This window comes from Falco naumanni, chromosome 2 (assembly GCF_017639655.2).
Source record: "Falco naumanni isolate bFalNau1 chromosome 2, bFalNau1.pat, whole genome shotgun sequence".
In the NCBI taxonomy this organism is placed as follows: domain Eukaryota; kingdom Metazoa; phylum Chordata; class Aves; order Falconiformes; family Falconidae; genus Falco; species Falco naumanni.
In genome coordinates, this window is record NC_054055.1 from 29,803,217 (window position 1) to 29,830,183 (window position 26,967).

General features: G+C 36.7%; 1 protein-coding gene across 2 annotated transcripts in view; it reads left to right on the plus strand.

Moving 5' to 3' along the window:
* Window positions 1–26,613, plus strand: part of COG6 (component of oligomeric golgi complex 6) — a 59,385-nt gene extending 32,772 nt beyond the window's left edge. For both annotated transcript variants that reach the window (XM_040583762.1, XM_040583763.1), the window contains exons 12-19: window positions 1,508–1,599; window positions 3,268–3,385; window positions 13,426–13,557; window positions 14,096–14,263; window positions 16,175–16,282; window positions 17,818–17,871; window positions 20,389–20,468; window positions 24,097–26,613. In XM_040583762.1, the coding sequence (XP_040439696.1) occupies window positions 1,508–1,599; window positions 3,268–3,385; window positions 13,426–13,557; window positions 14,096–14,263; window positions 16,175–16,282; window positions 17,818–17,871; window positions 20,389–20,468; window positions 24,097–24,244 (900 nt within the window). In that variant the 3' untranslated portion in view covers window positions 24,245–26,613. The remainder of the gene's footprint in view (window positions 1–1,507; window positions 1,600–3,267; window positions 3,386–13,425; window positions 13,558–14,095; window positions 14,264–16,174; window positions 16,283–17,817; window positions 17,872–20,388; window positions 20,469–24,096) is intronic.
* The last annotated feature ends 354 nt before the right edge of the window (window positions 26,614–26,967 follow it).

A 26,967-nucleotide genomic window follows, 5' to 3' on the forward strand; every position in this document is an offset into this window, starting at 1 on the left:
TACTTAAGGTGAGGTCAAAATTAACCGTATGTTTTTGATGCCTTACATAGATGACAGGACATGTAGGATTAAGAAATGGTGTGAGCTGTAAGTCCAGGACTTCCCTGAGCAGGTTAGATTGAGTTACTTGCAAATTTTGCTTCTCCTGTACAGTGAAGACTTCAGTATGGGAAGCAGCAATGCTTCTTTTCTTGCTTTGTGTTTTTAATTTTAATTGTTGCTTCCTAACCCTGGCATCTTTTGGTCTTTTTTTATTTCTCTCTCCTTCTGCCTGTTCTGTCTTTCACAGTTTTTTTTTCTTCAGTCATTGCTATTTTATTATTTTTTTGGCAATATTTTGGTCTTTTTATTTTTCCCCAGCTTGCCATATTCTGTTTTGCTGTACACCTAGACTATACTCTGTATCCATGACTAAATGACCTTTTATTTAATATTGGAGACAGGTAATTATATAAAGCTTTGTATATACGTATGCATTGTAGAGCAGAGTTCACCTGAATGTTGAAATTAACCTTGTACATTGAACATTGTGAATAAGAGTCAAAATTTATTCTTGGTTTTTGGGCTCTGACTTAGATGCAAAGGCAGAGAGGATTGAGGAAGCGTAATCTTGGTAAATTCTCCCTGCAGCTGGCTCTGACAAGAGGACACTGCTGCACATCATGTTCCGTTGAACAGCAGACAAATAACTTGGGAGAGCGACTCTTGCTCTGTGTGTAGCCCTTTCATGCGCAGGCATGTGGGAGAACAGTGCAGTGATAAGCACTGTCAATCACTGCTTCATAAGTGCCCAAAGATTGACCCTGGGGCAGCGTTTTATGAATGGATTGAGACTGTGTTCACCATGGAGACAAGACATCAACTGTCCAACTATAAAGACAAGCCAGCACTGTTCTGGCCTGTGTAGCCAGTATCTCCTGGTTGAGATAAACAGTCAATGTAACTGATCATTAGTTAGAAATATATCTAATTCAATATGAGTAGGAGGTATATAATCTCTTCTTGAGGTGAAGAAGAAGCTAATCCAGGTAAGACTCTGTCTTTTAGGTAAAATAGCTAATACTTTGGATGTTCTGAATTGCTGCATGATGCTAATGATCAACTGTTGAGGCATAGGGATTTTGCAGCTTTGCAGCTGTTCTTGCTATTCAGTGCTGAGGAGAATTCCAGTATGTACTGGTATTAATCCATGAAATGATCTCATCATTTTGAAATTTTCACTAACCAATTGCAACAAAAATCTATACAGAAACATGATTTTTATAATTTTTAATTTTTTTTTTTTTTAGCTAGAATACATATACCCGCTTGTTTTCTACCCAGAGGCTTGGCAACCAAGAAGCTCTGGTTCTAGCAGAATGTTGTAGTTATCTGGACATTCTCTTTTTACATTTATTTCTGGTTAAATTTATTTTTCCAAAATCAGATATTTATTGCATATAAAATCATAGAAGTTGGCTTTTAAAATGTATGACCTGAAGGATGTTTGTATTTCTTTATTCTGCAGGTTAGAATTGAGCAGGTGATTGTTGCTGAGCCAGGAGCAGTTTTGCTGTACAAGATTTCTAATCTTCTCAAGTTCTACCACCATACAATCAGGTATGCAAAATTACGAAGTATATTAAATATGTCTTTTTTAAATTGTATATATAAAGATTAATACAGTAAAAAGAGTATTTTTGTGGCTTGGTTTTGGTTCTGTAGTACGAAATCATGGAGGAATGTGCATGACGCCAAGCAGATGACATTTATGTGTTGTCATTCCTCAATTCATATCAAATCTGCTTTGGCATATAGCATCAGTTTGCCACAGGAACTTTCTTTGTTGTTCTGTGTAGATAATAGTATACAAAAAAATGTACACAAAACATTCAAGATGACAGTCAAGTCCCCTTTGAGAAAAAGTTAGAATTAATTACCTCTAGAACTTCAGTTTTTCTTTTCTTCCTTAAATAACTGTGTTTTAATACTATTTTTTCTACATATGCACTCACATTTTTCTACTGGGAGAATGCATTTCTTGTTCCATATCTAGCTGTTGAGGGTGCACCAATTATCTTCCAATCTTCCAGATGCCACCAGGAACATAGAAACTGGAGAAAAACCAGAACTGCTTGATTTTATACTTTGTGCCATTTGCAGTAGTTCATTTTGGTTAGAAACAGCCCTGGGCTGAACTGCTGCAAATTTGAATCACCGATACTATTCCTTGAGCATCTTTTCTCTCTGAAAAGACATGTAGATATTGGGCAGACTGGAATAAGTGGTTCTTGGGCACCTCCCACTATATTTGAAATCCTCAGTTGTGATGGCACTACAGATCAGCAGTAAAACACATATAAGACTTATTCCAAAGTTTATTGTAAAAAACCCACACAGCCTGAAAGATTTTTTGCCACCATTTTTATGTCTCCAAAGTTAGTGTTCCTCAGTGGTTATATAACTTGGTGTAACTGAAAATGTGATGTTAAAATGGAAGGTCTTTGACAGTCTTATGTTTTGCTTTCTGTCTTGTTTATGATACATTGTTTAATGACCACTGAAGTAACTTCTGCTAGCTGAATAATTTCCCCTGTAAGGGAAGTGAAACTTAGACTGACTAATGAAGAGAAAGTGCAGTCTGAGAAATGATCTATTAAATGCAACAAGATTTAATCTGAAAATCAGGCTACAAGTTTGAATTAGTCTTATTATGATGCAGGGAATTTTCACTGCCATTTTGGGGGCTTAAAAGCACTTTTAGTTTAGACAGAAGGTGTAACTGTGAGAAGAACATTGTCATGTAGCATCATTTAAGGCTTACACTGTGTTCATGCTAAGTGTAATAGCTTGACACTTGGAATGGCAAGGCATGAATTCTTACATTTTTGGAGATGTCTAACTTCGCAATGAAGAAAGAAGAGAGATGATGCTATCCCTAAAGGACAGTATGATGGAATAGTTAGCAACCCTTTTTGTTTATGTAATCTGTTTTCTGTAACAAGTAGGTTTACAGAATAACAAACAAAAATCCAATAAATTTTAGAATTATACTAAAAAGTTTGTGTAAAGCTTTAGATAAGCCTGTACTTAATAGCTGCTAATGCTTGTTCTCACTGTCACTTATGAGTGAATCTCTTAGCTAATATGGAGAACTGTTCCATGCAATTATTTGTTGTAAATTTTCAACTTTGAAAATAATTGTATTTGAAATAGTCTAAAGTATCTGACCCTGTCATGCCCTGCCTCCCCTTCAGATTGTTTCATTAATCTTAATTTTGATTTCAGTGGTATTGTGGGAAACAGTGCAGCCACACTGTTGACAACAATTGAAGAAATGCATTTGTTGAGCAAGAAGATATTCTTTAATAGCCTGAGTCTTCATGCAAGTAAACTAATGGATAAGGTTTGTTTCAAAATCAGCTTTCATGTTTCCAAACACACTTTCATTTCCCTTTTGTTGAGTAAGATTATATGATGAATAACTGTTTTATATGTCAGGTTTTCCTAAAAATTAAGTTTTCTAGTTGCTATATTTTTGATACGGAACCACTTAAAAACTTCCTGTTTATATTTTAATGCTTTTAATAGTTTTATTTTTCTGGAAATATGGCTAAAATACTGTTCCTAGCAGTATTTGTTTACAGGGCAGTTCACATATTTTTAAAATCTATGAGAAGCAACAAAATTAGGAAATTTCCCTAAGTGCAATTGAGCAAAGTCAGCTTATTGAACTAGATAATTTGTGTTAATGCATCATGAGATCAACAGGTGCAAAATTCCTTTCTTGGAAATTATGAAATATATCCCAAAGATGGTAACCTAAGCAAAAACAAGACTTGGGCTTTTCTGTCTTTAAAAATATTTTTTTATACTATTGTATTTTTATACTATATATAAAAAATGCTATATACTATTTTTTATACTATTTATACTATATACCACATGAAGATTGCTGCTGTTAAAAGCAGTACATACATTTGTTATACCAAACAACTGTACCTAACACAGTATCAGTTTTCCTCTCCTGCTGATTGCTTTGAATTGTGTTTCAATGAACTTCCCGTTGTTCAGTAACAAGTACATTCTGATTTCTCCATGCTTTATTTGTATCATGTTGCTTTTGGTAGATCTGCCCTTTAAATATCACCTTCCTAAAATCCAAGTCAAAGAAAATCATTAGGCTACACATCCCTACACATCTGATCTTCATCCAGCATCCTTGTCTGAGATTTGCTGAGTTGACTAGACCCTAAAGCCGACAAGAGATGCCTTTATTTATTCCCAGTTACTGCACAACCCCAGAGTTCAACAAAGCTCTCACATTACTGTTTTTTTTCAGTAAAAAAAAAGTTTGAAAGTGGAAAACAAACAATGAGGTTTTGTAAATATATTTTAAATTATTTATAGTTAACCTACAAGAAAAATAATTAAAAAAAATACATAGATTTACCGATACTTTCTTGTGCAAAGACTTTGCTGACCATTCAGTGGGATTTTCTGAGTTTGGTTGGTGTTGCTCTGTGGTCTCAAAGTAGTTTTCTTATTTTGCACGGCTTGCATCTGGTTCCAATTTCCTGTCTTTCTGCAAGGGCTGAGGAGTGACTTTCTCAAAGGAGCAGTTTTTTCTCCTCTTCTTCCCTTCTGTATATCCCAGTGACTCCTTTCAGTGACTTCATTCATTCATTCATTCATTCATCAGGTTACTCCTTAGTTGCTACCAACCACAGTCCATACTGCCAAGTCCACTTAGTACATTGTTGTCGTGGAGTTTGTCTACTTGAATGTGGTGTCATTGGAATAGTAGTTCCTCTGCTACTAATGCTTCTTCAAGGATCAGTTACAGCTTGAGTTCATGAAATGGTACAATGGACAAAGACAATATGAATTTAGCAAAAAATAAAATAAAAAAATAAAGCTTATCTCTTGCTATGGGCATACGTTAGCTGTATATGAATTCCTCAGAACATTTTGTTTCGTAATACATAAGCTAGAATAAAATGTCTGTGTACCTCTTCCTTTTATGAAGAGAAATTGGTGATGGACCTTAGTGAAGGTATGTGACTGCACTTTACTTACAAAGTATATGCAAACAGAGTAGTGCTTAAAGAAAGAGGTTTTCTTGGCTTGAAACTGTAAGCCAGCTCTTCATTAATTTCTGTTGTATTTAGCTCTTCATATTTATCGTGCTGGGTCTTACATCTGTACTCAAGCGGGATCCAGCACAAGTTTTCTACTTGTGTAACTCAAAATTTTTGTAGTTTTGTTTGGGGTGATACTCTGATTTTCTGTTTGGAGATGCACAGCACTTAGAAGGAGGAGGAGCAGTGACAAAGGAATTACAGTCTCCCAGTTCATGGTGTGTGTTCTTCATATTGTCACTCTGGGAAGGTTGTGTAATCCTCAGTGCCCTCTTAGTTCCCTTTCCCTCAGCCCCCAGCCTGGATGTAACTGGCTGTAGATGCTGCCATTGTTTTATGAAGGAGTCAAATTTGATTTTACTGACATTAAACAAAGGTGGTGATTGCAGTGCCACCTTCAGTGGTGGTTTATTACAAATAATGAACGGCATACCAAGCCTACCATTTAATGCAAAAAGAGTGTAATATTGCTCTTTCTCATAAACATATTTCATAAATTAGATCTGAAGTACTGACAATTTTACATTGCATATGTGCCCTATGAAGATCTTTCCTCAGGATATAATTGAGGTCAAAAGCTTAAAGAGACTCAGAAGAGGATTAGATACATGAGTAACAAAGGCCTCCATAATTATTTATTAATCTCTGTGCTTCAGGAGTCAACAACATGCAGTTGAGAAAGAGTCTTACTGTACTGAGTGTAGTTCTTGTAACTGAGAGTTTTGGACAGTCCTTTGAAGCACCTTATATTATTACCCTTTATGAGTGGACTACTGAATTGATAGAATGATATCTTACTTCCTCATGACTGAAATTAGTTTTACTTCACAAAAAATACGAAATTAATAGGCTGAATTACGTTTGGAGAAACATTACTTTCCATGATATAAAGACCCTATTTTAGCATAAATTTAATTATCTTGTTACCTAGTTTACTGTGTGTTAATATACAGATAACCAGCTTTTATGCCTTTTCATATGTGTTCGTTAGTTTAATACTGAACGTCACAATGCTTTTACATTTTGAGGATTCTCAAGGTTGTTCTTTACCATCATTTCTATTAACATATGTTCAGACCAAAATTGTGTATATGTATTAACAAGATTCTCTTCACATCCCAACCTTTTTACCAGCTTTTTGCTGTGTATGGCTGCAACTGCTTCCAGATTTTTTTTTAATTTGCAGAGAAGATTAAAGCACTGGAAAGCAGAGCCTTTGTGCTTACATATGCGATTGCAGCTTCATTGCTGCTCCTGTATGTGCAGAGAGAATACTCACATGTAAAATTAGTAAATTACTTTTCACTTGGACAGTCTGGAAATCATGGTTCCTTATCTTCACTTATATTTTGCATTTTAAGGCATTGATAAACCTGTTTCAAAGAATATCAGCTGCCCATTACTTTGATTAAAGTGTGATTCTTAAGGCAATTTAAGTAACTTTGGAAATAGATTAAAATACAAATAAGGTGTTCTTACAGAAAGATAAGTATTTTTTATTTAAGCTTAAGTGCCTCTCTTGTGTAGAACACTGGAAAGTAGTAAATATCGCCTGTGTGAGTTACACCATTTTAATGATAGTATTCCCTCAGTATCATCAGTTGTTGCTGATAATACAAAAATCGTAAGCAAGAAGTTCTGAATGGAAATCAGTTTGACAATTTTTATTTAATTTAAAGAGAATGTAAATGCTTTCTTAACTGCTGTCTGTAGCTACAAAATTCCAGAAGATTTAGTCATAATTACTGGTGAATTTGTAGCTTCACATGGATTTCTTTAGCCCTGTGCAAATTTTCTTGTGCTGTAGTATGGGGACTACTGCCTAGAAACAGTGGTGTGTTACTGTGTCTTGCTGTGGTATGTTTTCTTAATATCTGCAGTCCTACCTAGTAGTTGGTAGACCAGAATTGTATTTAAGCAAGCCTTTTCTCTTAATTATAGCTAGTTGAGAACTTTTTTTTAGACAAAGCAAGTTTTGTTAAATATGCTAACTCCTCAAGATCCTTTCCTTTGGATGTAGACAATTGGCAGGATGGTAATTTGACTCTGATGTCCTCATCACCACTGACAATTTAATTCCCTAGGTTATTGATTATGCAGAATTGAGCATTGCCTTCACACTGCCTGGGATTTAATTTCTGAAGCACAGTGGGAAACTGAGACTTCAGGCTGTTCTTTCTAGGACAAGAAAATAGCTTCCCCATCACATCAGTTTTTGAGAAGAGTCCCATATTACATAAGGAGTGTCACAAGCACAGAGCTGTATGGAAGCTTAAAGGTAGTCTTAGATCAGGATTCTTCCTCTTGGTTGTCAAACCATCAGTGTAAATGGTACAGGGAAATCCCTAGTTATTTCACAGTACTTACTGGTTTGCTCAGAAGCACTTCCCTGTGAACGTTTTTTTCATTACATCAAAATCTCAAGCATCCTGGTCGTAATCTGAAAAGAAGGCAGTCAGCTTTTCAGTCTTCTTTATGGTGTTCTCGTTCAGACTTCTTAGGTAGCTCTTTATGATCTGAAATCAATGTAACAGAAATACTCTGCACACTGCCTGAATGTAAGGCCGTTGTTATCGAAGGAAGGCAATGCACAAGGAAGTCTCTTTGGCTCCATGCTCCTTGAAACCTGTTGTGAAGCTTGGTAACAGAATCATTGCAAAGGCATTTTGTTTCCAGGATTTAAAGTGCTATTCACAGCTTTGAGATTCTCAGGTCATTCTAGAGCTCGATACTAACATCATGTAGAAACTGTGCATCACCACCCTTCTGTGTCACTGAAGGTTCAGTGCCACTATCTCTCCTTTGTGCTGTTTGCTCTTACCCTTCAGAGGCAGTTGGGCAGTCTTGCTAGTGCTTTCTAGCACTGGTAGCAATTGGTTGGTTCAGTTCTTCTTTGTTCGGCCGGAACATTTTCTGGCTAGTGTTGGTGTCCCTGTGCTGGAAAAGTGTGTTTGTACTTGTTTCTTTTTAGCTTTCTTGAACCCAGCCATGGGTGTACCAGCTATGTGAATAGAGCAGATTAGAATTGTAAATTCAATCCTTACATATCCTTTCATATGTTTCCTTTGACCCTGCACTAATAAATCAAATGTTTAGGGGTTTGGGATTCTGCTTGTGTTATTCACTGTCTGGATCTAATTTAGAACATCCTGGTACAGATTACCATTTTACAGATGATGATAAATCCAGGAGAAAATGCTAAATGAAAATAATTATCAGAACAACAGAAACTGTTCCAATGAAACTGGAAGCAAAGTTCAAAGTGCCTAATGCACTGGAGTGGAATGGACTGCTCTTTCAGCTCTCTGAAGGAGAATTGTCATTTAAAATCATGAGTCCACTGGTGAGACATTTTAACAAGCCTGTTAGACTAACCTATGCCAGCATGTTTTATTGGACCAGCTAATACATTAGGAGACATGGAATTTTCAAGCACATTTGTCCTTACTTGTACATTTGTCCATTTGGCCTCAGTAGTAATCCATAACAATAAGGAAAGAATAATTGCAAATATTTAATTAAATGGAATGAGAGTTATAATAAGAGTAGCAAAGAGAGATTATGCCAAACTAACATGTCATCTGCTGTCTGAGCTGTTAAAAGACTATTAGTAGTGTAGCCCAAATCAAGTTTTGGGATTGTTATTCCTTAATGCTGTTCTTTTTAGAGTAGATGTATGGAAATTAAATGCTGTGATTGCATTATCTGTGAAGTTTGCCAGTGGGAGAGGTATTGAAACATTCCATGCAAGTAACTGAACTTTTCTCTCATAATTTGATCCCTGTCAGAGTGAAACCCATTAGATTTTTGGGAAGCCAAATAAGGGGCAGATTAAATGAGTCTGGCTGGTAGTTGTGATCCGAGTGCTGTTGTGGTTTTCAGTGGATCCATGTGAACAAAGCAAAGCTAGCAAGAATTTTTCTGTTGTCTTTTCTGCCTAGACCAACTTGATAGCTGAGAAGCATGCTATTAGGCCTTCTACTTTGGTGATCTCTGTAGGATCCTAGTAGGGCTCAGAAAAGCTTAGGACAGCTGCTCTGAAGCTTCTCTGGTAGATGTGCACTCAAGTTTCTTAGACTGCCGCTGCTTAACTGTAGTGAATATTGTTTCAGCTTGTAGATTGAACTTCTTTAGTTGATGCAAATCTGTTGTAACTGACAGGATGAAACATCTGGTTAACTTTGTACAAGGTTCCACATCTGTAGTGCTTTGTCTCTACCCTCTGCTGCCAGTGAGGTTTTTAAAAGACTGTATGAAAAGCTGATTAGGCCCATAAAAAAGCTGCCAACCTTTTGTTTGTTACTCTAAGCAGTGCTTTCTCTGAGGAGTTCTGTGTTTTAAATTGCCATCTTTTTTTATTTAATACTAGTATCACAGCATTGCAGAATGGATGAGTTCAGCAGGAACCTCTAGAGATCATCTAGTCCAACCATCTTGCGCAAAGAGTGCCAGCTAGAGCAGGTTGCCCAGGACTGGTTCGAGTTGAGTGTTTACTGTGTCTAAGGATGGAGGCTCCACAACCTCACTGTGCAGCTGTCTCCAGTGTCTGACCAACCTCACAGTAAAAAACGCTTTTCCTGTATCTCAGTCTTTGCCTATTGCTTTATCACTGGACACCACTGAGAAGAGCATCACCCACTTCTTTATCCCTCCCATAAGCTATTTATACACATTGATAACATCCTTCCAAGCCTTCTTTTCTGCAGGCTGAACACAGCCTTTCCCTCTGTAGGAGATACTCTAGTCCTTTAATGAACTTTGTGGCCCTTTGCTTGACTCGCTTTAGTATGCCCATGTCTTTCTGTAGTGTTAACTTTCTGATGTTCAAGTAGGAAAGTATATAAATAGTTTTGATTGTTTGCCTGTACAGTATTTTCAGTATTTGCTGGTACATGTATGAACTTCTAACAAAGCTGCTCTCCTTAATATCTGCTCCAGTCGTTAATAGAATTAACTGTATTTTATAGGAACAAGAATTGCACATTTTTTTCCCATTTAATCTTCTTTGTAAGTGGGAAAGGGAAACAATTAATATATATGCTCTCTTTTCTTGGTTAGTGATACTGCCTTTTCTTTTTCGTATATTTTCCTTTGCTGTTTGTTAAATCCTTCAAGAAATCTCTTGAGCTACTTGCTGTTATAGACAGAGAAGCCTGCTCTGCATTGTATATTTGGAGGAAGGTGACTGGCTTAGTTAACTGTTCCCCGCTGATGGATATGCAGAACTTTAAATGAAGATACAACCTTTTATACTAAACCTTATGTACAGCTCCTAGAATGCATTGTAATTTTAGGAGAATTTGTTTCAGTTTTGTATATTGGATTTTAAAAATTGGGAATTTCTCTTTGTTTTCTTTGAAAGTCTGAACAGCTGGTTGGCCTCATTTCTGCATGACTGAACTGCTGGTTATAACTGATTAGATACTCAATACTGTGTTATAGTATGTTTTAATGCTATTGAACTATGTTGCAGAACTTGTCTGGTAATTTTTTAGTTAGCTGCTGTCTGGCTTGCAACTAAAGCATGTACTTCAAAAGTAGAATTCAGCATGCGTTTCAAATCTATTTTCTGGAAATAGGATCAATTATAATAATCTCTTAGTGCATGTAAAACAATTCAGGTCTATTTTTTTTTTTTTTTAAGAATAGCAATTTAGCTTTCACAAATTGAAGTTGGTAACATTCCTCTATGATATGTCTGTTTTAAACTTTTCCTTTTCAATTCTGAAAAAAACCCAATCTATCTTTGTGTGTGAAAAATGAGAATTTTCAAAATTAATGTAGCAGTGCTTGAATTTTCCTTCCACCTGATAATTCTGCCTGTGTTGCAGTAGTCAGGAATTAAACTAACCTCAATACAATCTAATGGTCTAAACCTTTTTTCCTTGTTCCTTGCTCCCATCTAGAAGACAGTTGACTTTAAAAGAACAGATTAAATGAAAGACGAAGCTAATTTAGAAGCTTGTGAGCATCAGCTACTTCAGGAAACAAAAATTCTGTGCAAAGAAGCCTGAAATTAGTGCCATGATCTATGTGTGTGTTGGAAGTGAAAACTCCATCAAACTCTAGTCTCAAATTAATGCCAAAATATCCCTGAACATGGTCCAGTTCAGGTCTGGGAACAGTGTGTTCAGGGCACAATCAATACCCCCAATAATAACAGGAAGAAACAAGAAGAAAGTCACTCAGTGCTGTAAATTGCAGTAAACTTTACTGCTAATCAGCACTGAATAAGTGCTTCGTTTTGAATTACTGTTACTTCATTGCTAGAGTATTTTTTTATGCTTTCAAGACTGCATATGTTGAACAACAAGTGTTCTCTGAACCTATTAGAATTAGTTTTTCATTAGTTCCTTGAATTTAGTATACTGTCTCTTCGAAAGTGAGAATAGAGGAACACTGAATTCAGAAGGATGAAAAAAAGTTTCTATTTGATCTGTCTTGGTAGCAGTGTGGGGACATGTACGGTACCTCAAATGTTTTAAAACACACAGAGAGTGAAAGCTAGGCCTGGCTTTAAAAGAGAGAGTTGTTTCTTCTTTCTGTGGTGGTGTGTTCCTTAGGTACAGATTATTTCCAGAAGCTCTGCAACAGTCCATTCTGAAAACGCCTCTTATGTTCTCCTACTTGGTTTCTTTGGCCATCAGCCTCTGCCCCTTTGATATTTTTTTAATTTCCTTCCTTGAAGCTCACACATCCACGTTATTATGGTAGTAATCAGTACTTTTCATTTGGGAAGCAGTGAAACATGTTACCTCAAGTTATGGCAGCAGAGGTTTACATTGGATATTAGGAAAAATTTCTTCACTGAGAGGGTGGTCAAGCATTGGAACAGGCTGCCCAGGGAGGTGGTGGAATCACCATCCCTGGAGGCATTTAAAAAAACCCACATAGATGTGGTGCTTAGGGACATGGTTTAGTGACGGACTTGGCAGTGCTGGGTTAGTGGTTGGACTCTGATCTTAAACGTCTTTTCCAACCTAAACAATTCTGTGATTCCAAGTTGCCTGTGCATTGTGGGTCCATCCAAAGCTGCCTTCTTTCCTTGTTGAACTGGAGTCTTAAAGAGCGTTGCAGAAGTGCATGCTGCCTTGCTCTGCTGTGCCCAGACACCCCGAGTGAGACACACAGGCCAGTCCTGGCAGTTCTCCCTCCATCCTTCTGGAAGGAGACTGTGTCTGGAAGCGTTAGCTTATTCTGTTACTGGGGTTCTCCTTACTCCTACATGATCCAGCCAGGTCTGTGTTTGCCCTTAGACCGGAGACAGGAAGGTGGGAAGAGGATTGTTGGCAGAAGGAAACGAGGTCAGCAGCCTGGGTTGTAGTAAGGGTCTGGAGGCAGTAGGAAACTCGTTTGAGGCACCACTGAACACAAGAAGATGCAACTACATTTGGAATGGAGTCTGAGGAACGTGGTTTAGGAAGAAGAGGTGTGCTAGGTTTTATATTATATAAACATTTTATGAAGCACTTAACGAGTATTTGCCTGTTACAAAGAAGGGCTAAAGTATGTGAGCCTGTGTGAAAAATAGCATAGAATTTCAGTCCATTTCAGGTGCTCCAGCTTTTCGTAATTTGACTCAGTGTGTTTTTTCCTCATGATTTAAAAAAATTTCTTCTTTCTGTGTTTCAAACATCTGCGACTACTACTTCTGATCTTTGAGGTAGGGCTGTATTGCGTTTCTTTTGGTATCGTGGCAATTCATGTAGGTGTGCTTGAGTAGGCTTGTGCACTGTTCACTTGTGTAGTGGTAACTTAAGGTACAAACTTGCTAGTGATTAAGACAGCTCTCATACTCAGCATGATAGGGGCTGTGCAGCCTTTCAATAGCTGCTGCGGTATGGCCCTAATATCCCTACTATCCCAGAGCTCTGCCTGCTCTAGATTCTGGAGTGTTCATAGGAGGTCTTGCTCAAAGCGAACACTGGTGTCAACAATGTGGCTATTCTTTGGCACCAAATCTACCAAATGTTGGGGTTTGGTTTTGTTTTGGTTGTGTTTTTTTTTTTACTACCAAAAATGGTAGTGTTTGGGTTTCTCTAGATCATAAAATAGGCTTAGTCTGAATGAAAGGAGAAACTCAGTTTTGCTTGTTTATCACCGAGTGGGATGGTTATGCTGAAATTTGCAGGCAATGACTGTCTGAAACATGCTAGATTTGTCTAGTGTCAAACTAAAGTTCTACTCTGCATGGTTACAAGTAATTTTATTACTAGCTGTTTGCATTTGTGGTAACAGATTGGATGGTGTTTGCTGTAAATGAAATTAAAAAACCCCCACGCAAACAGATGATTTTGTTCTTCAGGTTGAACTCCCACCTCCTGATCTTGGCCCAAGCTCTGCACTAGATCAGACACTGAACTTGCTACGGGAGGTTCTGGCATCTCACGACTCGTCTGTTGTTCCACTGGATGCCCGTCAAGCTGACTTTGTGCAGGTATGAGAATGTTTGACAGCTCTGAAGAGGAGCAGGGGAAAAAAAATTCTGTGTAAATTAGTCTTGGTACACAAAAGATGGATGAAACATTAATCTTTTTGTCTGGTCCCATTTTGGAGCTTTCTACCAAACCCAAGTTTGTAATGTGAATAAGAGGGTGACTAACAAAGTGGATAATTACAGTGCAGTATGGACTGCTACTCTTAACGCAGTGTCTAAATTCTGTTATCCAATTACTACTCCATTAAGTAAATACACCCTCAAGATTGCACAATTACCAATTATCTAATCTGGGTTACTCTTCCTTCTGCTAGGTTGGAATCTGTTCTCAGGTTTTTATACTTTTCCCATCACTATGGTAGCTGATCACCTGCTGACAAATGCAGTAGGAAACTGCTTTCACAGCTGGAAACTCTCAGTTCTCTTTATTCTGCTTTGGGGAATAAAGTACATGATAAGAGAAACAATGAGCTTAGATGCCTTGTGTGACATGATTTCCTCCCTCCCCTCCCTCTTTTCTGTGTATTTGCTATTTTAGGTTCTCTCTTGTGTGCTAGACCCATTGTTACAGATGTGTACTATGTCTGCCAGTAATTTGGGCACAGCTGATATGGCAACCTTCATGGTAAATTCACTTTATATGATGAGGACTACTTTGGCTCTCTTTGAATTCACTGACAAACGTCTAGAAATGTTACAGTTTCAGGTAAGCTTTCACAGCCCCAAAAGAAAACAAACTTATTACTGATTTTTCCAGACTGTAAGTTGTGATGTGAACATATTTATCTTGGGTAATGTTGGCTTTGGGTCAATTCTAAATCAGGGAAAGGGGCTAAGAGTGCTTCTTATCAGAGACCATAAGCAAATAGCAGGTATCAGAGCTTATTGTACCCAGCATCTTTCATTTTAAACAAGCAAAAAAATGATTAGAAGATTTGTTTTGTTTTGGTTTAGCTGCAGACAAACCCATATCAGTGAACATTTTCATTATCCTAATAATTCTAATATTTATCTGCAAATTGTTTTGAGAAGAAGCAAATAAGCTGACAGGTCAGTCAAATAGCCGTCTGTGGTCCGTCATGTAGTTAACACTAGACCATTATCTAGTTAACACTAGAATATGATATAGCTGAAGTTACTAGTTCAGTCCTTCTTTCTGCCTTTCTGTTATCATTTGATTGGTTTTACCTTACGTGCCAGGATAGTCATTCATATGTGGTACCAGTTTGAAACGGAAATGTAAGTTTATAAACTATTGACTTGGGAAGACCTAGGCACTGCCCATTTATAGTTTTGCTACATAAACATCTCTGCAATATATCTCGGGAGAGCTTTTGGAGCTGGGAGCTTGGAAAAAAGTCACAACTTCTTATTTGAAGGCATCAGTAAAGATTGGCTGTGAGCCATTTTTTTTTGTTTTCTGCTCCTAATTAGAATTTCTAGCACCTTTTAGCTCTGAAACAAACAAAGAGACAACCCCACCAAACTGTCTGGGGCATTTCTAATTTCCGTTATCAGTTTCTTTTTCACAGTAAATGCTGAAATTGATTTATTCTTCAAATAAGCGGTAGAGCTGAAGGTTATGGGTTTAACACTATTTATTTTCTTCAGACGTTTTACCAAATAAAAGAACAGACTGAAAAAAAATATGAATCTGTGATATTATACATAAGTAGATTATTTAAGTGGAGTTAGAATGGCATATTTAATAAGAGAAACATTTTTTCATAGAAAAAAAGAACTCTCTAAGACAGTTAATATTTCCAAATCGAAATCTTAAGATTTCCCTCATTTAAAAAGAAAAGTGTGTTGTTCTAAACAATTTTGGGAAGTAAAAAGGTGGACTCTTAGAAGATACAGAAATCTTACATTTTAGTAGAGTTTGATATTTTAAAAAGTTTTACTTTTCTTTAGGATTGGAAGAAAAATAAATTAAATGTGGGGTAGTTACCTGTAAAAATGAAGTAATAATGCATATACCCAAATATCTTTCGAAGACTGCTCAAACTAAAAAATGATTGCTGCTGCTATGACTTGATTTATTGATTAGGTTGCCCTGCAAAGTGAAGATTATACTAAGAATATAAAATATGTTTATGACTTTCTTTATATGAAGATAATTAAAGCAAAATTGATAGCTGTAATGTCATTGTCTATTGTTCTTTCAATTAACTTTATTTTCCTTGTGAAAGACTGTCTCTCTCTTTATTGTAAAGCTGCTGTACTATTGCAATATTTTCAATAAGAATTGGATGATTTTTATCACATAATTTCAAAGAACTATAGTAAAATAAAATAAAACAGCAATTTTTAAGATTAGAGCTTTGGTATTTTTGATTTTTGGTGCTGTTGGATCTACAGATACATAAAAAATTAGATTGTTAGTCAGACATGAAAGAATTATCTATATTCTTGTTATTGGCTCCTTGTAATATGGAAGATGTAAATGGATAAAATAATTATGCTGTATGTATTTGCGTTTTTTCTTTGTTGGTCACTGTCCTTCTTATTTGTATTTTTCCTTCATATTTGTGTTTCTAGACCTTTTAACCCCAGTGTTTGTTCTATTTAATGTTCTCACGCACATTTTATAAATACCTTATCCTTAAAATTTCAGATTGAAGCTCATTTAGACACGCTGATAAATGAACAAGCTTCCTATGTGTTAACAAGAGCTGGTTTAAGTTACATATATAACTCCGTGCAGCAACACAAACCAGAACAGGTAAGCCTATATAATGTACATGTTTAGGAGGTAGTGCATACTTGCCAACCAGAAGAATTTTGACACTAATGTTTTTGCAAATTAAGCTGCCTCTGAAAGCGAACTCTCAGTAATATCTGTTGATGTTTCACGTGGGACCACAACTGTTAGGCAAAGGCACCTTGCAACTACACATTTCCCCTACACTGTATGTTCAGCAAGCCTAGCAGGTTTAGTGTGCAACGATCTTTCTGTGCTGCTTATCTGTGTACCATCAACAGGCTCTGTACACCACAGACATCCTGTATATTCTCAGAATAACTGTGTAGGTAGCTTAATATGCCTTAGAAAGTGTCAGAGTCAAGCTGGCTTTAAAACACAAGTACTGAGAAAACACTTCATGACACCTAGAATGTATTGGACCCACTGCGCGTGTAGAGTTTGGATTTCTTCCGTTACATGCTATAGCACCGCACATGGTGTAGAGAGGTGCCCCGCATGCATAAGATAATTACTGCTTTTCTCTTCTGTGAAAAATTGGCTGATTAGTAGTAATTTGAAATAATTTCTTCTTTTATCCATATTCATTGCTTTAGCTATTCTAGCACCAACCAGTGAGATTCTAAAAGTAAAAACTTGAGATTTCTTAGTGAGATGAAAACTGGAATTCAGAGCTCGTGCTCTTCCTTTCTTGTGAACCACAGCTGTTACGTGATAGGTGTTAATACAGCCCTTCTTCCCTTCAGCTGTGCCTGTGTCCTTTTGTGATCTTGAAAAAGAACAGTGTTTTCTGGAGAAAGCAGAACTCTGTTGGAGAGCTTTATGTTGTTTCTTCAGCCAATAATTTTGCATAAAGTGCCCAAACTCAACAGATTTTTATGTATAAATATGAATAAATAAATGTATAAATATTCTGATTAATAACTGAACTTGGGTTTCGTATTCATGAGCCTATCTCCTGTTCTGAAACCAATTTCAAATCGACCAGAGCAGATTATTAATGTAATGTAGCAATTTTCATTTTAATCTGTCCAGCTGCCTGGCTGCAGAGGTGACATTGTCACAGGATTTGCTAGTGTGTTAGGCAGCATGTAATGCCATACCAGCACAGAAGATTCACTGGGAAGCAGTCTTGAATTCTGCACCATCCCAGGACAGATTAACGGAGGGAAGTTGTTCTCTGTATTTCTGGAACACTAAGGGGATGTGGCCAGTCTGCAGTTCAGTTTTTATCCTGGTCCTTGTGGAAGGCATTTGCGGGGGCTGTTATTATTTAATGGTGAAGAAGAAAGAAAAGGACTTGAAAGGACGTTAGGAGCTCAGTATTCTGAGTTTAATTTAAGAGAGCGGAAGAATACAAATGAGCTATTACAGCATTTCAATATTGATATGGTTATTCAGTTTCCAAATGTTTAAGATCCTGTAGCAGGACCGAATAACAATTTAGTACTGAACTGACAGTAAAATTTATTATTTCATATCTTTCTCCACATGCTAGTTTGACCTTTCCTCCTCTTCTTCCCCCCCTCCCCCTGCCCCCGGCTACTGATTCTTAGGGTCCTCTTTCAAATTTGCCAAGTATGGATTCCGTGGCCCTGAAGGTTGCAATGGTAAGCATTTTACAATTTCATATTATGGTGGTGATGTTGTGACATGGGAAAGAATACTATTAATTATGTGACGTATTAGATACTCACCTAAGCAGTCATACTCTTTAAGAACAGCTAAATTACATGTCTGGGAGTACTTTCTTCATTTGTAGTAATTTGACCACTTGAAGTAATAAATGCATAAATTATTTATGAACAGGTAGTAATAGAATATTAGTTTCCAGCCTTGAGAAACAGAAATTTACTTACAAGAATGCTATCCCATGAGTCATCTTAAATTGCTAAAAGCAAATACTTAGCTCTAATTAGTTTTAATCACCAGAGTTTCTTTTTTGCCTGTATGCTTTGAAATATAGGTTCTGCTATCATTTATAATTTCAGTCCTAAGGCTTTGATTTTATGCAAATAGTTCAGCTAAACTCAGAAGTTTGGCGCTGGGCATATGTCACAGTTATATTTTTTTTTCTAAAGTTGAAAGCTACAATATATTTTAAAACAAATTATCAGCTGATATTTTTGCTTAGAATGTGTGAAGGCTATTTTGCATAGAGATGGCAATATCACAGTTCAGCAGGCAATAATGTATGATCTGTCACTTTTCTTGCTTAGCCAAGTTTAACTTTATTCTGAAGGTTTTAATTGTAAATAAGGCCAACTCATCCAGCAGTACATATATACTTCTGTGAAAAAAAAAGGTGGTTTCAAAAATTGTGTGTTGAATCCATGATAATTGTGTCAATGTAGCCTGTTTTCCTCTGTTCAAGTTTTAAACCAGTGATTCCCAGGCTGGTTGGATGAGCAGTGTTCTGTCACAAAGCACTCTGTAGTTTACTTAGATCAGTATGCATTCTTATCAGTATTTATAAATTTTGCATTTAAAATATCTTTTATTTCTCATGGTCTTGTAGACCAATGAGGAATTTAAAGATTGCAGCTTGGGGACCATCTCTTTAAACTATGTATATATGTAACTGTTATCTATGGTGGTACATAATAATTTTATTTGAATAGTTAGAGAGGAACCAATGGGTTTATTTTATTCATTACTTTGTTTAATGTCTGCTTGTGTCAACACACTTTAACCAGAATGGGACCCAGTATGCTGAAATCAAACCCACATAAAGCCCATCTATCAGCCCAGTCTGTTGGCTTCCTAAGTTTTAAACCATGTGGACGGAGTTCTTGCAGGCAGATTCATGCCTCCCAATGTAACATGAAAGTTTTCCAGGTCCCAGCCTTTTAAGTTGTTCATGTGTGCTTGCAAATGCTCTTCTAGTGAAGTCCATCCCTCTCCCTGAGCTAAAGCTCTCTTGCTTTCCAAAAGAGAGCAGGTAACGTCAGAAAGTTAATTTGAGAGAATTGTAACTTAGTCATTTGTGTCCACTTTTTGCATGTTTACATGATAGATGGAAGTAGATTTTAGGGTTTACCAGCTTGAGAAGATTCATCCAGTGTTCAGGGAGGTTGCCATCGTTAGATAAAGTTGCTTAGGGCCTTGCCTGAGTAATTCCAAGGATGGAGATACAGCTTTTCTGTGTAACCTGTTCAGTGTTTGATGACACTCCTGTTGAGATTTTTTCCTGTTACTACCTAATCAGAATGTTCCTTAGTTTAATACGCATCCAGTATTCGTCATGTGTTCACCTGTGAGAAGACCTGGCTCCATCTTCTCTATAGCCACCCATTTGATCATAGAATTCGTAGAATGGTTTGGGTTGGAAGGGGCCTTTATAAATAATCTAGTCCGATCCCCCCCTACCAAGGGCAGGGACACCTTCTGCTAGACCAAAGCCCCATCCAGCCTGGCCTTGAAGACTTCCAGGGATGGGGCATCCACAGCTTCTCTGAGAACAGCTGAAGACAGCAGTAATGTTCTTTTGTAGTGTTTTCCTCTCCAAACTACTAGAATCAAAGCACCACATTTTTTCCCCGCTGTATTGGGGAGAAGAAGTGGGCTTAGAAGCAGTTCGAGGAGCCTGAACTAGGTCCCTTGGTCTTGTTTTTGCCAACATTGAGTGCTCATTAGGTCATTAACCACTGACTTCCTGCCAAAGAGTAAAACTAAATATGTAAAAAGAAACATGCAACATGTCTAACTTGGACAGGCTAGATATCTGTCTGGAGGCTGTTGTATTCCCTCTGCACGGAGTAGGCTGGGTCTGATCTTCAGTGGCACATGCATACCTCCACCAGCTGCATAGGAAACTTAGAGGGATAATTACGGAAGCTGGATTCTCACTCCTTGACCCTCCGCCCATACTCCTGAGGTCAGAAGCTTAAAATTTTGGTGACAGAGGTGCTGAAGTTAGATGTTTGTTTTGGATTAAGTTCTACCTTAAACATTTAGCGATTATGTTAGGCTCTATTTTAAATATATATTAAAAAGTTATAAAATAAGAAGTTTCCATTTTAATGTAATCAATTTTCAGAGATCTGTGGGTTTACCTGTTTTCATATAACAGCAAGTTCTTAGCATGTTGATCTCATATTCTCTCCCCCACGCCCTTTCACCCCCAGGCTCAGTTTGATCGCTATTTGTCTGCTCCAGATAGTCTCCTAATGTCTCAGCTGAATTTCCTTCTGAGTGCCACTGTGAAGTAAGTACCTTACCTTTGAATTTCTATTATGCCTGCATAACAGAAAGATGAATTTGATTAGGCTTTAGTGGATCATGATGAGAATTCAAGTTATCAGCTGTGATCATATCTGCATTGCCCTTCAGGTCACAGTTCAGTTTTGTTCTCACTCTCTTCTTCTTTAACAAGCAGTGAGGAATTTGTAATTCTGTAACTTTCTGAAGTGGTTGCTCTTGATTTATCGGACACCATCAAAATGAATTACATTCATCTATTTTGAACATGTTTCGCTATGTCGGCAGTATATTGTCAACTTAGTTGTAAATTGTTTTAGAGTGATTTTGTAAGCATTCAAAAGACAGATGAAATATGTTATTCTCCACTCAGGATTTCTTTTATCCCCACTGTTCTGTCAGGTCTAGAATTTTCAACTTAGTTGTCTTCTGCTGTAGAGTATTGGCATACTGTCTCATAGAATATTGTGCTGAGATCACTTGACTTTTCACCTAATAGGCTTTTTTTTTTAGTAATTTCTTCTTTGAAATATGGAAGAAGAACTTTTGTTATTTTTCTCTTCTCTTGTTTTCTGAATATAACTGAACCCTAAGGCTAAGGAAAGTGCCACGAATATCTTTCTAATTAAACGTGCACCATATGAAGGTATTTTGTAGTACTTAAACTCAGTATTTTATATATATATATATATATATATATATATATATATATATATATAAACTCAAAATTATATGCTGGGCCAATCAAAAATTTTTCTTGACATTATTTTTCCCAGGTTACAGAATATACCAGATATTGAGACTAGCACATGACATTTTTTTGTAATGCAACAGTATTTGGAGTCTCATTATTCCAACAGGTACTCGTTACTAGTACTTGTCCTTAGCAGGATAGTATTACGGTATCTTGCAATTAAAAAATTACATAGTCAAGGGAAAAAATATATATTGTTTGGTATTTGTTAGAGCAGAATAGAGTAGTTAGTTGGAAGGGACCTACAACAATCAGCTGTTTCAACTGCCAGGTTTTCCTGCTGTATTGCTCAGGATCTTCTCATCCAGAGACTTCCAGTTTCATGCCGTATACCTGGTGCGTGGCTTGTCATGGAGGATGTTGGTGCTTTTCAGCAGTTTGTTGGGTCTCTCTGCTAGGATTACTGTTCCCACCGCAGCTCAGCAGAGTTGACCTTGTGTGAAAGCTGTTCTGCTCCAGTACAGATCAAACAGGGTAGTTTGAACAGTAATGTCAGTAAAGCATGGCAACTTCTGCTTCTAGGTGTCAAGCTATTAAACTTGTATTTTAGCACTTGGAATTTTTTGTAGTGTGGGTCTATTTAAAAATCATAATAACAATACATGTATTTTGAAAGCCTCATTTTTCACTGCTAACACAGAAGCAATTTTTCAGAGGTAGACTTTATGCTACCACAAAGACTCAGACACAGTGAAATGACTCTGGCCCGATCATTTCTTCTGTCAGATGAACCAGGATAAACTGGTCATGTATGCACTGTTAGCCTTATCCCACTGATAAGCTTTTAAAGCCTCTATTAGCACAGTTTAAGCCAAATTCATGTTATCTTGCAACACCGGCCAGCTGAGAGGTGAGAGTGCCTGTGTGAGGATGATATTTGTAGCTGCTACAGCTCAGCGAATGTACAGGAGTTTATTAACCTGGTATAACTCAATGCTATAGGTAAGGTTCTACTCAGAAGTTAAAACTAAATAAATAATCTGTTAGCCCATTAACCTTCAAACGCGTAGCTGTAAATAGAAGCAATCCTCTTGAAGATACCCATTTACAGACATTCGATAGTCAATATTTTCTGTAGTAAATACACCTTCAAAATTCAAAAGTTTCTCAAAATTGAAGCAAAAGATTTAACCAGTACTATAATTTTAATCTCTAGCTATAGTAGTTGAAATTTTTAAGTTAGTTTTGCAGGCATTCGATGTCAGTTTTGAAGACGTCTTCCTTGAAATCACAAAATTGTCACCCACTGCACCAGTGGTGGATCCGAGAGTTCTTTGGTTCTCAAGATCAGACCATGTGCTTTTGATAAGGGGCCAGCGTACTATATACTCAATGGCAATATAATTTAAGCTTTACAACCATGAAGAACTTTCCTTACAGCATTAGCCAGTGTGTGCTCTTGTCTTTCAAATTCCTTGCTTATTTAAAAAGTTTGAAGCTATTTATTTGTGTGGTTCTTGGTCTTGAGAAGCTCTTCTCATTTGTGTGCTTGAATTATTATTTTTAGAAAGTGCTGCCATTTCTGTTGGTGATAAAGTGTATCATGTTGTTATGGCAACTGAAATCCTAATGTACTAATTAATGACACTGACATTATTTGATGGAGACTCATTTGATGCTGTTCAGTACTCTGGAATATTTTAACGAACTTTTTCTTTTAATTTAACATGATTTAGTGCAATAGAGTTTTATATGAATTCTGTGTGCAATATGTTCTTAAAACATTCTCATGTTATAGTAGCTTAGTGATCCAAGACTGTGATCAGAGACGGTTGTTTTACCTGAACAGCTTGAATATATTTCCCTTCTAATAGTGTTTCTATATTTGCTGTTAAAAGGCCGGTCTTTTTTTCGGGTATTCTAATAACCTGGTGATATTGACAGTTCATCCCATATATTGAAAAAAATGATACTGTGCATCAGAATAAAATGAAGATTTATCTCTTAATCTTCTTTCTTACAGCTTCTGTTTCTTAATTTTTGCTGAAAAGATGAAGTTTTATGCACTTAGTCTTTGAGATTTCTTTAACTTTTCAGTTCCCAGTGGTTGGTGAATTTAGCTCTGATTTTAGTGGATGCTGTTTGGGTGTCTTTGTTCCTTTGCTGTGTATTACAACAGAGCTGAATGTGGATTCATGGTTACCTTGGTTTCCTCAGCTTCTTCTGGTGTTCCACTTGCATGGGTTTGGCTGTAAAATAGTTGTAACTACTGTTTCTGATAGATAAAAATGCCTCCACAACTGTAAACACATCACCACGGTGATTAAACCGATTCAATGGGCAACATAAAGTAAAAATACTAATTTGTCTTAAAAAATATTAAACTTTCCAGTTAAATTTAGCATCCAGTCTCTGTGCACTGTTACTCATTTAGATCCAGAAAAATAACAGGACATGGACTTCATAGCATGGTTGGTAAAAGGCTGTAGGAAGTTTAAAATCTCTGACCACTTTCACTTTCAACTCTTTCTTTTTGACTGATTATGGAATCAGGTGCTGTCAGAATAAAGCAAATACAGTATATTTGCTTGTAGATTTAAAAAAAAAAAAAAATAAAGTATTTTTACCAAGGACAGTGAGAAGCCACAGGAGGTAGAAAGTAGATCACTAAGATTATCAGTCTTTTAAAAGATGCAGGGGAATGCAATCTAATGTATGCAAATTAAATCCTTCTACTAATTTATTCATAATTGCAGAAATAAAGAAGCTAAATTCTTGGTTTGAAACTTTAAGCTGTTTTCACAATTTAAATAAAAGGGCTTTTTAATGTAACTTACACTGATTTTTAATGTGTATTTTTAGCATGTATCTTTAATTCCTTGCATGTAGTACAATTATGTTCCCTACAATTTACAGATTGTGGTTTTGTTTTGTTTTTTAGAGAGCAGATAATAAAACAGTCAACAGAACTGGTCTGCAGAGCTTACAGTGAGTTGTATGCAGCTGTGATGGATCCTTCAAATGAATATAAGGATCCAGAAACCATATTACACAGATCTCCTCATCAAGTTCAGGCACTCCTTTCTTAGTCTTGCTTCCCCAAGATTTACCAGGGTCTGTAATTCTGTATTTGTTATTTGCATCAAGTTACTTTTCTGTTTTGAATTTTAATGTCTAACTGTATAGTTAAGATATGTAGGCATGTTGTTTCTTAATCTGCTTGGCAGAAGTCTAGTCTTCCCTGTGTCTTTCAATATCTTCTATAGGCCAGAAAATAGAATATAGATTAAAAATTATTTTAATGCATTTCACTAACGGAAATGGACCTTGAACAATGTGCAGTCTCTTTGAAAAAGGAGAAAGAAGCTTTTTTCCTTGCTGTACATAATCCTTTCAATTAGAGGTTGAATCAGTGTCTCTTAAGACCTCACCAATATTTTTATTTGCTTTTCCCTGTTCTTTCACTCTTTTTTTTCAGCCTATCATCAGTAAATGCTGGTAACTGTAATTTTACTGCAACTGATACACTTAGAAGGTCTCAAGTGTATCACTTTTACAGTTCATAAATAATTTCAGAATGTTTGATGCTGTTTTTCAAATCCTGTTGATTAAATCTTTGAGGCAAAAGTTGTGTGCTTTTTTGGAATCCATTATCATTGTTGCTAGTTCTGGTATTTTCTGTAAGAAAAAGAAATATTTGAACTACATGCATGTACGTAACCCAAAACTTAATGCTTTATGTTATTTGTATAATTTGTTTTATTGGAAGGATTTCGGTTTAGTGCAATCATTCTGTAAAAATCCTTGTATCAGTTGAAACTTGCTGATCTCTTAAGGCTGGGACCAATAACAATGTAGGTTAGGAAAATGGTTTGCACAGCGGTATGGCCGTTCCTCCATCACATGTACATGTTTTTTGTTTTGCTTAAGTGCAGGAAAAGTCCATCTGCTCTAGTACAAGCATTTATTCAGTTAATAATCCACAAAGAGATTTTCGTGGTTTACGTGTCTGCAGTGGTGCTTGTAAGAATTACAGTTAAGTTCACCTGTGGCAGCCACAGGTTGTCCTGGGAATTCTGTGGGAGAGTCAGGGTGTGTAGTTGTTGTAGGCTGATGTGTAGAAAGCCATGAGTGAAGGTTTAATTTCTTCTTCAGTGCAAAGCTGAAGCTGGTCTCTGTAGAAACACTAATTATATAGAGAGTTTAGGGGACCTTTGCTTCCAGTAAAAGAAGAAAATAGATAAGTAGGACACTTGTTTTCTGTTGTGCCTTACGATAATTTTCTGCAAATTCCTTAAGCATGCTCTTTATTTTAAGAAAGCCTTTGTTACAGAGAAACCTTCGGGGAAAAAAAAAAAGTTACTAAAAGCAGTTTGGGGCGTTTGGGGGTTAGGTTTTTTGTTTGTTTGTTTTTAAATGATAATTTAAGCTAACTGCTTCTTTGGAAGCATTTCACCTTCCCCCCACCTCCCCACCCTGTTTGTTGCTGTATGGGTGGCACAGAGTTATTAGAGTTGCCTGAGCTTACACTCATATTGGATGTGGTTTATTTATATACATAAAGGGGGAGATGAGCAATCATTCATGTTGAATAACTTTACATATTTTTATCAGTAATAATATTTTCCATATAAAATACGTACTTAGTGGCAGCCAAGTCTGCAGTTCAGTGTATACTTGCAAGAGAGCAAGAAATAGAGAAGAGCAGCAGCAATACATTTTAGTCTCTCAGAAAACTCATTGCACAAGATACATCCAGTGCACTCAGAAAGCAGCTTCCTTGGTAATAACGCAATAAAACAATAGCTCCTTTTCCAATGGGCATAATTTGTTGGTGTAATAGAAAAAGATTTGAAAGTGTCCCTGGAGTTTTTGGATCAGGCATAAATTGTTCTGTAAATGTGAATGTTAGATGTGTTCTGTTTAAAAACTCCAGACCTGTAAGACAAAAAATTCTAGAAGCTTTGAAAAGCACTAATGAAAAATCATGCTCTTCTACTAGATGAGGCACTTTAAGGTACTCAGATTTTGGATCATTATAGTATACATTCAGAAGGCTGTTCATTGTTGTTTAATAATGCTAATATTGCTTAATATGCCTATAATTATTATCTAATATATGAAAATTACATCAGTTGTGTAAGGAGTATAAATTAGCTCGTTATTAGACTAACATACTCATAAGAGTAAACTTTTTCCTGAAATTACACTCAACCTCAGTCTCCAATAATTAGTCAGTAGTTTGCATGAGGATTAGTAAGAAGTTGCTTCCCATCTTTGAGTCCATGTGTAGAGACTTACTCATGATTTTATCTTCTCTTAATAAAAATGCAGAAGCTATAAAAGTTGTAACTTACAAAAATTAAAGTCAGTCACTAATTTTGTCTGTGCAATTAAAGCAAATGACAAAGGGTCACAAATGAGAAAGATCGTCAATAAAAAGCATTTGATTTACTGACTTCTGTCTTCCATGTTGTTATTTCCTCTTGCTTGCCTTCCCAAGAGGAGGAAGGAAAAGGTGATTAGATTTTGACCTGCCTTTTCTAGCCTGGCATTTCTGTCTCTCTTATTTTACAAATTCCCAGGATTTCCAAACCAGGAGCCCTGAAGCTGCAGTCCTCTAATTGCTTATGGATGACCCGTAAGCATTGCATCGTTTTAAGTGGAATCGTTCTGCATGTCAATACTGGCTCCATATTCAGAGCAGTTACTGCAGCTCTGACTTGCACCACAGTGCTTGCGGAGATGCTCACCTGGCTGGGCCGAGTTCGTCAGCACTTCTGCTGTTGGTCCTTCACCTCTTTCTGTGGAG